Source organism: Mastomys coucha, unplaced genomic scaffold (genome assembly GCF_008632895.1).
Source record: "Mastomys coucha isolate ucsf_1 unplaced genomic scaffold, UCSF_Mcou_1 pScaffold6, whole genome shotgun sequence".
NCBI classification, from domain to species: Eukaryota; Metazoa; Chordata; class Mammalia; order Rodentia; family Muridae; genus Mastomys; species Mastomys coucha.
Window position 1 is genome coordinate 6,006,949 of NW_022196912.1, and position 14,065 is coordinate 6,021,013.

The 14,065-nt window shown below is 48.8% G+C and overlaps 1 protein-coding gene across 1 annotated transcript; it reads left to right on the plus strand.

Annotated features, from left to right (window-relative positions):
* Positions 1-3,760: 3,760 nt before the first annotated feature.
* On the plus strand, positions 3,761-13,699 carry Mcfd2 (multiple coagulation factor deficiency 2). The gene is made up of 4 exons (XM_031357424.1): positions 3,761-3,875; positions 10,140-10,297; positions 10,936-11,095; positions 12,322-13,699. Exons 2-4 carry the CDS (start codon positions 10,152-10,154, stop codon positions 12,451-12,453), a joined length of 438 nt encoding a protein of 145 aa, XP_031213284.1. The 5' UTR covers positions 3,761-3,875; positions 10,140-10,151; the 3' UTR covers positions 12,454-13,699.
* Positions 13,700-14,065: the final 366 nt, after the last annotated feature.

The following is a 14,065-nucleotide window of genomic DNA, read 5'->3' on the forward strand; positions in this document are numbered from 1 at the left end:
ATCTGTCTTCTAATTCTACAGAACCCACGTTCATTGTACCTGCTTTCGGTTTGAGAGCATCCTGGGCTCTGGGGAATACCCAAGGCTTGATTGGCAGAAGAATGTGGCTGACTAGGCTTGACATTTTCAATAATCTAGCTGTCTGGTCAATGTATAAGTAATCATGGTAAAATATCTTGCCTAGAGAGTCCTTAAATTGCCTTGTATTAAATATTTCGTATTTCCAACTGTGAGCAGATGTGCAACAAGATACATGTGTAAAGCAGCACTGTCAGCAATAACTGCAAACTGCATTTTCCTCGTGTCCACCAATCATTCACTTACAGTTTGAACACTCATGGCAACACGAGAGTTGTAAATTGAGGTTATTCTCATCCCAATCTCCCTGCCTTGGAGTCCTCTCATCCCACTCTCCCTGCCCTGGAGTCCTCTCCACAGACAATACATCACTTTCCAGCAATTCAAAATCATGTCTACTTCCTGCGTGGAGCTTCAGTCTTCTCATAATAAAGTTTTTTCTTTCTGTCTCCACTTGTGCTCATTGGAACTTAAGCACACAAAAGAAATAGGTCATTTCAATCCCACTGCAAGGCTTCAGCTCCCAGGGCTCCTGGCCAGGTCAGTTCACAGGCTGCTGACCAAGATCCTCTTTAATCTGTGCTTTCAAAGCCAACAGTTTCTAACCTAGATTTGCCATTCCTTTGAAGGACTTTGTAGAAAGTTACTAACAAAGGTCAATATTCACCAATGTTCTAGATAGTTCTCTTAGAATACAACTATGTTTGGTATTTTGGACTGTGTTCAAGGTCCAGCAAGTGACAGCCAGCCACTTGGCAGTTTCTTGATTATTGAAAGAGGGTCACCAAATTTCCAGTTCCACTGTCAGCTCCCTAAATCTCTAGTTGGATTTGGCATAAGTTGTAGAACAGACACATCAAAAGTCTCAGAGGTGGTGTCTCTGCCATGGATCAAGCTTGGACAAAAATGGATAGAAGCAGACAGGTTATGTGGAAACCATCTCTGGGACACCCTTAGTGGCTCCATGATGGCTCCTAGCAGTAGAACCACAGGAAACTAGAGGTGTAAAAATGTGTTTTAAAGTTTTATATTTTGATAGCACAAGGAGATCTGCTGAAAGGTTGTTTACAAAGGCAATGGAATCATGAAGACCTCTAAGAATTTCAACTCGAATAACCAAGTGAAGATGAGCGATATTGCTACCATAGACAAGACTGGCGTGCATGGGTTTGAGGGTAATGGTCACGTTTTGCAAGGGGTTCTTAAGTTTAAGATGCCAATTAGCCATCAAATGGAGCTGACGAGGAGGCCGTTATTTCCAAGTACCAGGAATTATAGGAAAGATGGCTTGCTAGGCAAAGCATTGCCATAGAGCAAGAAGACCTGAGCTTGGACCACTGGCACCCATACAAAAGCTTGGCATGGTTGAAGGTGTCTGTAATCCCAGTGATGGGGTAAGGGGTTGGAGACAGGAAGATTCCTGGAGCTCATAGCTGATCAGCTAGCCTTGCCAACCTGATGAATGCCATGTTCGAGAGACCCTGTCTAAAATCAGAAGAGGGACAGAGGAAGGCATTCAGTGTAGATTTATAGCATCCATACATAAGTAGATGCCCACACCCACATGGACACATACAAACATATCACATATACACATACAAAACCTTTTTGGAGTTGTTTGCATGCAACTGGGTTTTCAAGCACAGGACTAGATGAAATCACTAGATGAAGGTGCTCAGCACTTTGGCACTTTTTTTTTTTTTTTTGTACATTGAGCAGAAGATTTGGTGCCAGTAGAACAGACAGGAGAACAACAAGCATAGTTGTCAGAAAACAAAAGAAAATGCTTCAAGGTGTGGTTGTGCCTTTGGGTTTTTATCACTGTGAAGAGACACCATGACCACAGCAACTCTTGTAAAGGACAACATTTAACTGGGGCTGGCTTACAGTTTCAGAGGCTCAGTCCATTATCATCAAGGTGGGAAGCATGGCAGCATGCAGGCAGACATGGTGCTGGAGAAGTAGCTGAGAGTTTGACATCTTGATCCTCAGGCAGCAGGAGACTGTGTCACACAGAGCATAGCTCTAGCATAGGAGACCTTGAACTCACCTCCACAGTGACACACTTTCTCCAACAAGGCCACACCTCTTAATTGTGCCACTCCCTATGGGGTCAAGCATTCAAACACAGGACACAATGGGGGCCAAGCCTATTCAAACCAACACAGGGTATTTGACTGCAATGAACAAGCAAGCCAGAAGAGACCCCTGGTTTGCATGGGGATTGCCATTCCGATACCATTGTGGGAAAGAACCAGAGGACAAGCATCGATGCAGGTAAGAATTATCAGGTAGAAAGAGAAAGACGACACAAGTTAGGGCTACAGAAAAGGTGGATACCTGGCTTGGTGGTAAGAATTATCAGGTAGAAAGAGAAAGATGACAAAAGATAGTACCACAGAGAAGGTGGAGACCTGGCTTGGTGGCAAGTGCTTATTAGAAAAGTTTGAGCAGAGCAGTGGTGGCACACACCTGTAATCCCAGCACTTGGGAGGCAGAAGCAGACGGATCTGAGTCTGAGGACAGCCCAGTCTACAGAGCAAGTTCCAGAACAGCCAGGGCTACCCAGAGAGAGCCTGTCTCGAAAAATCAAAAAACCAAAACAACAACAAAACAGAAAAAGTCTGGGAGGTGGGAGGTGAAGGAAGCAGGATTAGGCGCTCTCCAGGCTACCCTCAGTTCCTAGTTACTGAGCTTCATAAATTGCCCGCATTTGTAGCTCTCAGGACAAGGGATTGTAGGTAGAATGGAGTCAACTATGGATGATCTAATGAACAAATGGATGGAGGTGCAGGGTACCTGGAATGAACTGACCAACTAATCTAAGCTTCAGAAGGAGATGGAATGTTGTGTTAGCAATGTCTTAGGGACTCTGAGAAGCTTGTTTTCCGTATAGGATAATGTTGAAATGTACAGTCCTAAGGTCAAATATCCATCTGGATCTATACACATTCACTGAAAGACAGTTTTGTTAAGAGGAAAGGGCAGGGTCGTTTTTGAAAATATATTGTCTTCTCTCAAAAAATAACAGCTGATTTCAGGGGTTGGAGAGATGGCTAGGTGGTTAACAGCACAGGCCGTTCAGTTCCCACCACCTACATGGCAGCTCACAACTAACTGTAACTCCAGTTCCAGGGGATCCCACACTCACAGAGACAAGCATGCAGGCAGAACACCAATGTACATAAAATAAAAGTAAAACAACAAAACCAGCCGATTTCAGGAACTTTACTAGCTGGGTTGACCATAACTCTTGGTGGAGCTTTGAGGCTGCGGCTCAAGGAATGGAGCAAAGAGAAAATGGAAGCAGGTCAGTCTTGGAAACGCAGGATCCCTGGGAAGTACCAGTTGCCTCACTGTGACCGGAGTTAGGGGTTTTACTCTCTCCCCAGTTTGTAGCGGGAGCGTGGAGAGCTCCGCCAAAGGATAGAGAAGGGGAGGCTGGCTAGCTTCGGAGTCCGCCTCCTCCGGATTATCCTGGAGCCCACAAACTACGTAGAGCCACGTCCCGGGGCTTCACGGCTGCCTAGCAACTCGCACGCCGCTTGGACTCTCCAGGGCCCAAGGAGCAGGGTGTTGCCCTCGGGAGGCGGGTCTGGCCGAGCCAGCCACGGGGGACACGTGGATTCACTGGATCGGGCCGTGCAGGGGGCGGGGCGGACGACTCCGGTGGGCGGGCGGGAGGCTGTGCGCGTGCGCAGCTGGGCGAGGGGCGGGGCCGGCGTGCGGAGAAAAGCGTCCTAGGACGGCTGCTGGCAAGGTTCACGTTGGAGTGTTTCGCGTCGGTGATTATTAGGGTGAGCGAATCCCCGGACGGGAGGCCTGACCCCTCGGGGCAGCGTTCGATCGGCGGATCCAGGGCCTGGGGCTCGGCGGGGCGGCGGGGCGGCGGGGCGGAGGATGCCGATCATCCAGACTCAGCGGGACCTGTGGCCCACGGAGGCACCCTGCCTTCCAAGAAGGTTTCGGGGCCAGGCGTGTGTGCCGGGCTGAGCCCGCGCTGTTGTTTTCGCTCACCCCATCCCCGGGTGTCTCGGTACCAGGCGGTAGGGCCAGCTGTGTGGGCTGGACACGGACCCCGGCTGGCCTGGAAGCGCGCGGGCCGCAGGCATTACTCCATCTGCCCCTGGTTCCCTCATCTTCCTCGGGGGCAGACCCATAGGTCCTGTTGTCTCGGCGGGGTTGAGCCTGGGAGGTTAGGTAGACAAGGGGTGCTCGTTTCTCTTGTTTTCCCTTTCTGGGTCATGGCACCTCCAACCACACATATGCCCAAACCAGAGAGAGGCCTGGGCGTCATTCTCACCAAAACTCATCAAGCACATTGAACCTACTCACCACTCTCACTTTTCCAGACACCTTGCCTTAGCAATCAGCTCTTCTTTCTGCTCCTTTGATATTTATCGACCCTCTTCGATGTGACCAGTACAGGGGAGCTAGAGACACGCTCAGCTACCCCTGCCCCATTCCCTGGTCCTTTGTGGATTCTCATTGCCCTTCCAAGCTCTCTCTTCCTGCCACTGCCTGTTGTGACTCACCATCTATGCACTTTACTCAATACCTGTCTCTCCTCAACTGATATTCTGCAACTAGATTGAACCCACGGCATTTCTGAGCTTAGGTGTCCGCTGCCATATGTTCTGTTCATGGAGGGGTGTACTTTGTTTTTGGTTGAAATATTTCTTCTCATGTTTTCTGAGGATGGGGGTTTATGTGATACCCCTCCAGTGCCTCTTTAGTGGCCTCTCTGTTTTGCATTAGGCTGTCATCTGTGAGAGAGGAGTCCGCCTGTTCACACAGGCTTCACGGTCCTGTTCTTCCTATATTACTAGACTGGTAGTTAAATGTTAGTTATAAGGGTAGCATGGTTTTCCTTTGGGATCCCACACTATTAAACACCAGCCTGTTCAGGACAAGTTCTCAGCCTCAGCCCATATAGAGGTTTCTTTAACTTACTGGTTGCTTGTACTTCAAGAGCATGGAGATGACCAGAACTAGGCAGCACTAGTCAGTTTTCTTTGGCATTGGCTCTGGGTACAGGCCATCTGGGTGTTGTCAAGTGTAACTGCTTTGAATGTAAATTCCCAACTAAGAGCCTCTGACTTAGAAAAGGGCTGCCAACAACTGCTAGGAGGAAAGTTCCCTCCCTGATAGGAATAAAGACGCAGTGGGAGGGAAGGGTGGACCGGGCCCTTCCCTGGAGCAGGAGTGCTCCAAAGGCACAGCCTTAGGCCAGGGCCTCTGAGATAAAGACTTGAGTACTGTGTGCTTCTTGTCACCTTATTCTGACCGTGTTGTCCCAAGCCAGCTCAGCATTGTTCAGTTCATAAATAAGAGAACACAGATCCTGGCCTTTGGAAAGAGGAAAAGGAAAGATAGGAAGGAAGAAACAGATAAGGAAGCAAGGGGGTATAGCCGCAAGAGTCTTTAGGCCTCATTTGAACTGGGCCTAGAAGGAATGACCAGGCACAGTGGCAACAGAGGTCTCAGGAGCAGTGAGAGGAGCCTTGTTGAAGTCAAGGCTCTGAGGGAGGTCAGCATCGCCTGTTAGACTCATGCTGTTCCTTGTGATGGACACTAAAGCACTGATTGTTTTCTACAGCCCCGTCTGGTTGCAGCAGACCATACCCCACTATTTGCCAGGGTTAGTGGCGATGGTCTGTTGGGCTGAGTGACATCCTTTTCCTCTTTCATTGCTGTGTGTGTCTCTCCCAGAGTTTCTCATTGTGTTGAAGATGACCTCCAAAGGATGCGGAACAGTCTTTCAGTCAAGGATATATAAGTAGTTGTGCTAACCTATAAATAAGCCATTTATAGGAGAACATAAGATAGTCAAGTCTTTAGAAAAGGAAAATCAGTTGTCAGTCTCTTCCCTAGTTGGATTTTTCTCTAGCTTGGCCTATGCCATTTCCCGGAGGCCAGTGAGCCAGGGAACCCTTGGGGCTTATCTTCCAGGCTGCGTGTCCATTGTAGCCCGCGTGGTCCTCTCGCCGGGAAGAAGACACGCGGACACTCTAGGTTCCTTCTGCAGCAACTGTTTTATTGTCTCCATCCATGGTGAAAAAAGGGGTCGAACCCAAAATCCGCACTGCTTATATACACCACAGTGCGTGTATCTGCCCACAGCGTGGTGTGTCTGCTCATGACTGGCTGTTCGCTCATTACCCTACGTAACGCCCCGGGATGGGCTGTGACATGGCGTCCTTTCACTCTATACACATGCGCCAATAGTTGTCTACGCACATGCGCAAACAGTTGTCCACTAGGAGTTAACAGCGGAAGTAGGCGCCATCTTGCCATGGCGAATGCCTCTCAAGATTCACGGCTCCCAACAGCCCATGGCCTTGAACTAAGTAATTGGTGTGTGAATGATGCAATGTGTCCTTTGGGGAAGAGAGAGTACTCTGTTTCCTTTTGACTGGGAACAGTTTAATCTGACCAGTGGCAGTCTCTGCCTCTTGTCATAGTGCTTTGTGGGATCTTCTTCTGATTTCCTGGGTCTGGTATTTATTGAGTTTTCATGGTTGGGAACTTGCTGCGCCAAGCTCAGAAGGTCTTGGCTTTCATACTGAAGAGAGGATAACCTGAACTCGAAATTCGTGTGTTCATTAACCACTTGGTCAATGTCTGCTATTACATCAGTTGAAAATATCCCAAAGATACACATCTCAGCTGGAGCCAACCATGTTGCTAGAGGAAAGTCACCATGGTTTCGGTGACCGCTCCACTTTCTGTCTAGTAGGCCCTCCCCTCAATTACACTGCCATCAGAATGTGGCCGCAGGCTGTAGACTTTGCCTCTCAATATATAAGTAGAGAACAACTAAACAAGACACGTGAAACCAATGTGGCCTTCACACACACACACACACACACACACACTCAAGCACACTGTCCCTTCCTCAATATACACATATTTTTTTTAAAAAATCTTGGCTGTGTATCTGTGGTTATCCCTTTAGTCCACCAAAGGCACACAAGCTTCGAACCAGTAGTCTAGATAGACACTAGGCAGGTGTCCTATTCCAGTCCAGAAGCCAGGAACCAAATGCTCTGGAAGAACATGTAAGCCAGACTCAGGGTGGCACATCCCTGCATCCTAGCACTTGGGAGGTGAATGTGGATGGCCATAGTTAAGCTGGTGTGAGTTGTGTAGTGACAACCTGTTTTAAAACAATAAAACAACAAAAAGCCAAGGGTATAAAACACCAGGTGCCTGGAGAAGACACTGAAGGTAATTGAGTCTGAGGGGCTAGGGAGGACTGGTTCCCATTTCTGGTCCTTCCTACCCCATACTCTTAAGATGTGGGCTCAGAACAAGTTATTCTGCTCTGGCCTGGGTTAAGTCAGCATAGTAGGGACTACTAGGAATAACTGGAGAATGTGTTCTCTGTTCCAGGTACAGTGGCCTTGGTAGGGTCTAGATGCTTGCTTCTTAGGTTGGAAGTATGTTTCTGACTCTTGCCTTATCTGGAGATAACTGTTAGCTAGGAACTGCTGTTTAGTATTAGAACAGAATTATGGGAGGAATTACACACATATATGGGAAAAATAATTTATAGTAGGTTTTTTGGTTTTGTTTTTTGGTTTGGTTGTTTTGTTTTAGATTCCTATTTCATTATGTAGCCCTGACTGGCCCAGTGGGTAAACTGGAAGCAGCTTGGGGACTGGGGTTCAGCTACCCAGCACCCACAGAAAGGTCAGGTATATGTGGCTGCTGCCAATAATCTCAGTGCTAGGGTAGGAGAGAGGGACAGAGATGAGGGACAGAGGCAAGATCACCAGCTAGACAGTGAGTTAGCTGGCTCAGGGTTCAGCCAGAGACCCTGCCTCAATATAGAAAGTAGAGAGCAACTGAGAAGGACACCTGAAGTCAACATGGCTTCCAAACACATGTAGACCTGGGTGGCCCCAAATGCACAGAGATTCACCTGCCCCTGCTTCCCAAGTGCTGGGTTTAAACAGTGGCTCCACCACATCCAGTTAGAGTAGACATTTTGAAATAGTGGACAAGTAGAAAGAACCAAAATGATATTATCACTAGCTTCCTCTTCTCCAACTCCTTCCTTGCCTAAGCTTGGCTGTCCTGGATCTTGCTCTGGAGATTGACCTTGAATTTAGAGATCTGCATGCCTGTCTCCTGGGATTAAAGGTGTGTAACCCCATGCCTGGATTTAAGCTTTTCTTCACTTAGAACTTGCTCTGTCTCAGACTGGCTTTGAACTCAGAGATCTGCCCTCTGTAATTCTGCCCCTCACTATCTTGTGTACCTCTTGGTAGGAGGGGAGTGAGCAGGCCGCAGCCATGAGCGAGGATGAGCTCTCAGCTCTGTCTGCACCATGCCTGCCTGGATGCTGCCCTGCTCCCACCTTGATAATAATAGACTGAACCTCTGAACCTGTAAGCCAGCCCCAATTAAATGTTGTCCTTTATAAGACTTGCCTTGGTCATGGTGTCTCTTCACAGCAGTAAAACCCTAAGACACCCTCCCAGTGGTTGCTGATCTTTTCATGAGAACATGGTGGGGGATGGGCAAAATAGGTCAGGGGAACTTTTTGCAAATGTCACAGGATGGCATACTTTCTCTCTGGTCCTCTCTGAGAACATTTAGGATACCTATCCTAAAAGGGCCACAGGATCTCTGCTTTGCAGCCTTTGGCACCAGGGGAAGAAAGTGGCTTCAGAGCTGTGCTCCGAGTTTAGGGTGTGCTTCACAGCAGAATTGTCTCTGCCTTTTTGATGAGGACAGCAGGCTGTGTTTGAGGTCCTGAGCTGTCTGTCACCTTCCATTTTGAGGTGCATCTCTAAGCCCAGAGGGGCATAACTTTGCTTTGAACCAGCAGTTAATTATAGTACCTATGATACAGTGTAAGTTGGTCTTCAGGGAGCCTGCCAGTGGCTGAATTGTCTTGCTGGTCTTAATCTCAAGTGCATTAAGATGTATCATGAGTTTCTCTGTTGCTTTCCTTTCCGGTGTTCTCAGTATGGTTAAAGTTATGAGACCCTCTCAGGACCCTGGCAGGTGGACTAGGTGGGGATGGTGGCTTCCTCTCCATGTCACTGCTTTGAGGTTGATATGACCAGCTTGGTTGCTTCTCTCTCTTCCCATGGTCCTCCAGCCCTGCCTCTCTCCATCGCTTTCCATCAAACTTCCAGTGAGTCCACCTGAAGCCATGCCAGCCTGTGACCTGATCTGTAGTCATGACTCGCCAGTTGCTTCCCACTTGTTCTCAGGAAGTATCAGCCTCTTGGCTGCACATGTGCCCGCTGCACCTGCCTCACTGCGTGCACTCGCTCGCCTTCAGCTGCCATTACCCCCAGATCCAGCATCTGTCCAGGCCAGGCTGACGTATTGCTGGGTCTGTCAGCCTTCATCCAAGGAGATTTCTTCAGAACTCCCAAAGGTTTTCTGTTTTGAAAACACCTCATTCTGCTTTTGTTGTACTCTAGTAGGAAGCGTTTTTTCCTCTCTGTGGGCTGCTGACTTATACAGGTCTAGTCTTTGGGTCTTTGAATGCTCTTGGATGATTGCTCAGCCCTCTGACATTAACATTGTGGATCTGTACTGTCCAGTTCTGTGATGGGAAGCAGGCAAGCTAGGACAGAACTGCCTGCCTGCCTCCCTCCCATCCTCCCCCTCCCCCTTTCCTTTTCCTTTTCCTTCTCCTTGTCCTTCCTTCCTTCCTTCCTTCCTTCCTTCCTTCCTTCCTTCCTTCCTTCCTTCCTTCCTTTCTTTCCTTCTATTTTCGGAGGCAGGGTTTCTCTGTGTAGCCCTGGCTGTCCTGGTACTAGCTCTGTAGACCAGGCTGGCCTTGAGCTAGGAGGTGTGCCTGCCTTTGCCTCCACCTCCCAACTGCTGGGATTAAAGATGTGCACCAGTATCCTTGGCTGACCTTTTGTGTGGCACTGGAGTGGAGCCCAGCACCTGGCACACACTGAGCAGGTGCCCTCCTACTGAGCTCTGAGCTCAGGCCCAGTCTGCAGTGCTCTTGTCCGCAGCCCCACAGCCTCCCAAGATTCCCAGAAGCTCCGGTGCTGTGCCTTCACTTTCTGTTTCCCACCTAGGTACCCAGAAACATGGCCTCCCTACGGCTGCTCAGAGCTCCCTTCCTGTGTGTCCTGTTCTGGGCCCTTTGTGCTCCGTGTGCCAGGGCCGAGGAGCATGGGGCTGGTGTCCATCATGGCAGCGTGGGCCTGGACAAGAGCACAGTGCACGACCAAGAGTATGTATTCAGTTGGCCAGGGTTCTGTGGCCCCGCCGTCTGCAGCCACAGCTCACAGGTCACCCACCCTCCTGCCCTTCCTGTCACTTTATAGGGCTCTTGAACAGTGTTCAGTGGTCAACATTATCCCTTGGGACTCCTGGTAGTAAGTTATCTGTCTTCAGGATCTCACAGGTGGGGCTCTTGAAGCCTAAAACACTGAATTATTTGTCAGAATTTAGACTTCCTCCTTCACCCCTTCCCACCCAGCACACGTAATAACAGAATTCAGAATATAATTATGTTTTCCTGATTATGACAAGACTCTTTTTTAGTGACGCATTCAAACACTGACTCTTTCTTGGCCAGTAAGCTTCACATTTGGCTTTGTTACCTGTTTTTTCTTTCTTTGTTTATTTGAGACAAGGTTTCAGTGGGTACCCTGGTTGGTCTGGAACTTGCTATTAAATTGGTAGTTCAAAAAGTAATTTAACCAAGTTCTAGCAGTAAAGAGAAGGTGCCTCAGTCCACCTTACCAAGAGGCCTGCTGCGCTGCGGCCCTGCCCCTTTGGTGGCCCTGGCTGTGTGCTGTGTTCTTAACTATGGACTGTTTCAAAGCCCTTCTAAGGTTTTGACATAGTCTGACTGTTGGTTTTCAGGCACATCATGGAACATCTGGAAGGTGTCATCAACCAGCCAGAGATTGAGATGTCCCCACAGGAACTGCAGCTTCATTATTTCAAAATGCATGATTATGATGGTAACAGTTTGCTTGACGGCTTAGAACTCTCAACAGCTATCACTCACGTGCACAAGGAGGTAGGTCAGGGAGCTCGGTGGGCAGCTATCACTCACGTGCACAAGGAGGTAGGCCAGGGAGCTCGGTGGGCAGCTATCACTCACGTGCACAAGGAGGTAGGTCAGGGAGCTCAGTTGGGCACCTGGGTAGATGGTATCCATGTTCTTGTCCTGTGCTATGCTCATGCCTCAAAAGAGCTCCTGAGCTTCTTTCCCCTCAGCATTAGCTTGTCCCCATATCCTACCCTCGCCCTAGAGAGGCTGAGCCTGGTTGGCCCAAGGCTCAGCATTTCTAACTACAGCTGGAGTTTGAGGGTCTGGCCTAAAAACACAAGCCAGGTTCACAGTGTAGAGCACAGGAAAGCTTTTCATCTGAGAAGAGTGACTCCAGGACCAAGGGGCAGAGCTTTGGAAGTAGTTGCCCCAGGAAGAAGGGGCAGGGTTTTGTGAGGTGCCTCCTGCTGTCCCAGGGCATGGTCAAGTAGAGACATCTCGGGCTCCATCCCCACCTGAGTCAGCAGGGGGAGACACTTATTCTGCCTGGTGGAGGCAGGGAGGGGTGAGAGATGGAGGCAGGGAGGGGCGAGGAGATGAGAAGCAGGAAGCCCAGCAAGCTTTGGAGTGGACCCTGTGTGGAGGTGAGACTAATGTCAGGGAGGAGTCAGAATCCAGCAGTCCGGGCACGGGAGTGACACTGTGACCATGAGAGGTGGAAGACATAGGTGTGGGGGAGCAAGGGAGAGGTGGTCACCATGGGAATGGCCAGAGCTTTGTCACTGGCCCAGCCCTCCGACAGCAGCCTCTAGAATAGGGCAGTGATTTCTTTTCAGCAGAGCTTTCTTCCTCTTGTTTTGACCCCGAGGTGTTCAGTGTCACTGTTCCCATTTTCTTAGGCCCTGCGGAGGATTCAGGCAGTGAGTTCTTTCCTTCGGATGGGCATATAGGTCATAGACTCTGACAAGCAGTTCTTGTAGTCTAGAACCAGCTTTCTGCAGTGTCTGTACGTTACCTTGTAACTAAAAAATAATAAACAGTCATTTTTTAAGCAACAAAGCAAGGACTTGCTTTTATCACACCTTTCTGTAACTGGCATGTGTAGTTTTCACTTGAAGTTTTATGAATTGACACTGAGTTGAGTGTCAGTTGTCTGAGGTGAGTCTGGATTTGCACTCCCTCGAAGGCTCCTAGATAAGTAGCTAATGCCCTCTGTAATTCTGCCCCTCACTATTTTATGTACCTCTTGGTAGGAGGGGAGTGAGCAGGCCCCAGTCATGAGCGAGGACGAGCTCATCAGCATCATTGATGGCGTTCTGAGGGACGATGACAAGAACAACGACGGCTACATCGACTACGCTGAGTTTGCAAAGTCACTGCAGTAGATGGCTGGCTCTTTCTTTTATGCACATGTGACCCTTTCTAATGTGATGGACATGTCTGGTAATGCGAAACAACTTATTTCCGTCTACTGCTCAGCACTTTGGTAAGAGCCTGTGGCAGTCTGTTAGACTGGGTGGGGAAGAAGCCACATGAATAGGGAGAGAAGTGGGGCAGGCCTCAGTCCCTATGTGCGTTTAAACTTGTTGGGCAAGAGCTGGATGCGGATCTTCAGAAGGGTGGTGGCGTATCCCCACCCTCTCAGGAATCTGACTGTAGAATGCCAGTCAGATTCATCTGTTTTCTTGATTTTAATTCATGCTACCTGAAAAGTAAAGACAAGCTGCTTGGCCAAGTGGACACAGTTGAGAAACAGCGGAGGGAGAGCGTGAGATCCACACGCTTCCCCTGGTGTTCCTGTCTCTAGGCAGATGTGGCCAGTATTCTGTCCCCCAGGCATACAGCACCATATCTTAAAGCCTCAGCAGAAAGAGAATGTCACACACTGCCAACCAGTGCAGAGTCTACGATTCCTTACTGGCATTTTGGAAATGAAGCACCACTGGCCTGAATAATTAGCCTTTTCCAGATCTTCAGTATCTTAAACAACTACTGCCACACCCTGTGTTCTGTCATTCAACATAAGAGAAACCTTGAATTGGGGTGTGTTCTCTAATCACTATCCACTGTTTGAGCTTTCCTGATCCTTGTATTGTATCCTTGCTCCCAGGGCTCCCTTTATGGCATATGAACTGTTAACTTGGTATCGCAGGTTAAACTATCAGCTGGTCTAGCCTGAGCAAGGCCTGAGAAGATCAGTCACTAAGAGCGGTGGCTAACCTCATCCAAGTTTGGAAGGAATGTTTTTAAAATTACCTCTTCGAGCCTGAATACAAGAATTCTTTTAATTTCAGGGAAGATCAGAAAAGGAAGCCTAAAGCCCTTTAGCATTGTGAACCTCAGTAGTAGCAGAAAGAGAAGCAGCCACAGGTTGTACTTGCTTAGTGGGGCATCCTAGACATACTATAAAAGAATCCATGATGGCAGGATCAGAAAAGAAATTGAATCAAGTCTGCTCTAAGATGAATAGAGACCTATTTTCTTTATTAAAGTATTCTTGTAAGACAGTTTTCTGTGTCATGTATTTGTGCAATCAGAGAGGACATGTAAGCTATTCTTGTAATATCTCATTATTTTGAAAGATTTATATAATGAACTCTGGCTATCTCACAATAAAACGGATGGAAAAGTTATGTAGCCGTTGACTCTGTTCCCCACGAGGCCTTTCCCCATGCCACGTGAAGGCTGGGTCAGTCCAGGATTGACACCTTTCTGCCTGCCTCCCAGAAGCTGGGACACCTGCCTGCCTTTCTCCCAGAGGCTGGGACACCTGCCTGCCTTCCTCCCAGAGGCTGGGACACCTGCCTGCCTTTCTCCCAGAAGCTGGGACACCTGCCTGCCTTTCTCCCAGAGGCTGGGACACCTGCCTGCCTTCCTCCCAGAGGCTGGGACACCTGCCTTCCTCCCAGAGGCTGGGACACCTGCCTGCCTTTCTCCCAGAAGCTGGGACACCTGCCTTCCTCCCAGAAGTTGGGACACCTGCCTTTCTCCCAGAAG

Excerpts from the sequence above, each read along its gene's own strand:
- Mcfd2 (XM_031357424.1), top strand. The coding sequence starts at position 10,152 with ATGGCCTCCCTACGGCTGCTCAGAGCTCCCTTCCTGTGTGTCCTGTTC. Across the intron at positions 10,298-10,935 it reads AGCACAGTGCACGACCAAGA|GCACATCATGGAACATCTGG; the intron begins GTATGTATTCAG and ends GTTGGTTTTCAG. Across the intron at positions 11,096-12,321 it reads TCACTCACGTGCACAAGGAG|GAGGGGAGTGAGCAGGCCCC; the intron begins GTAGGTCAGGGA and ends ACCTCTTGGTAG.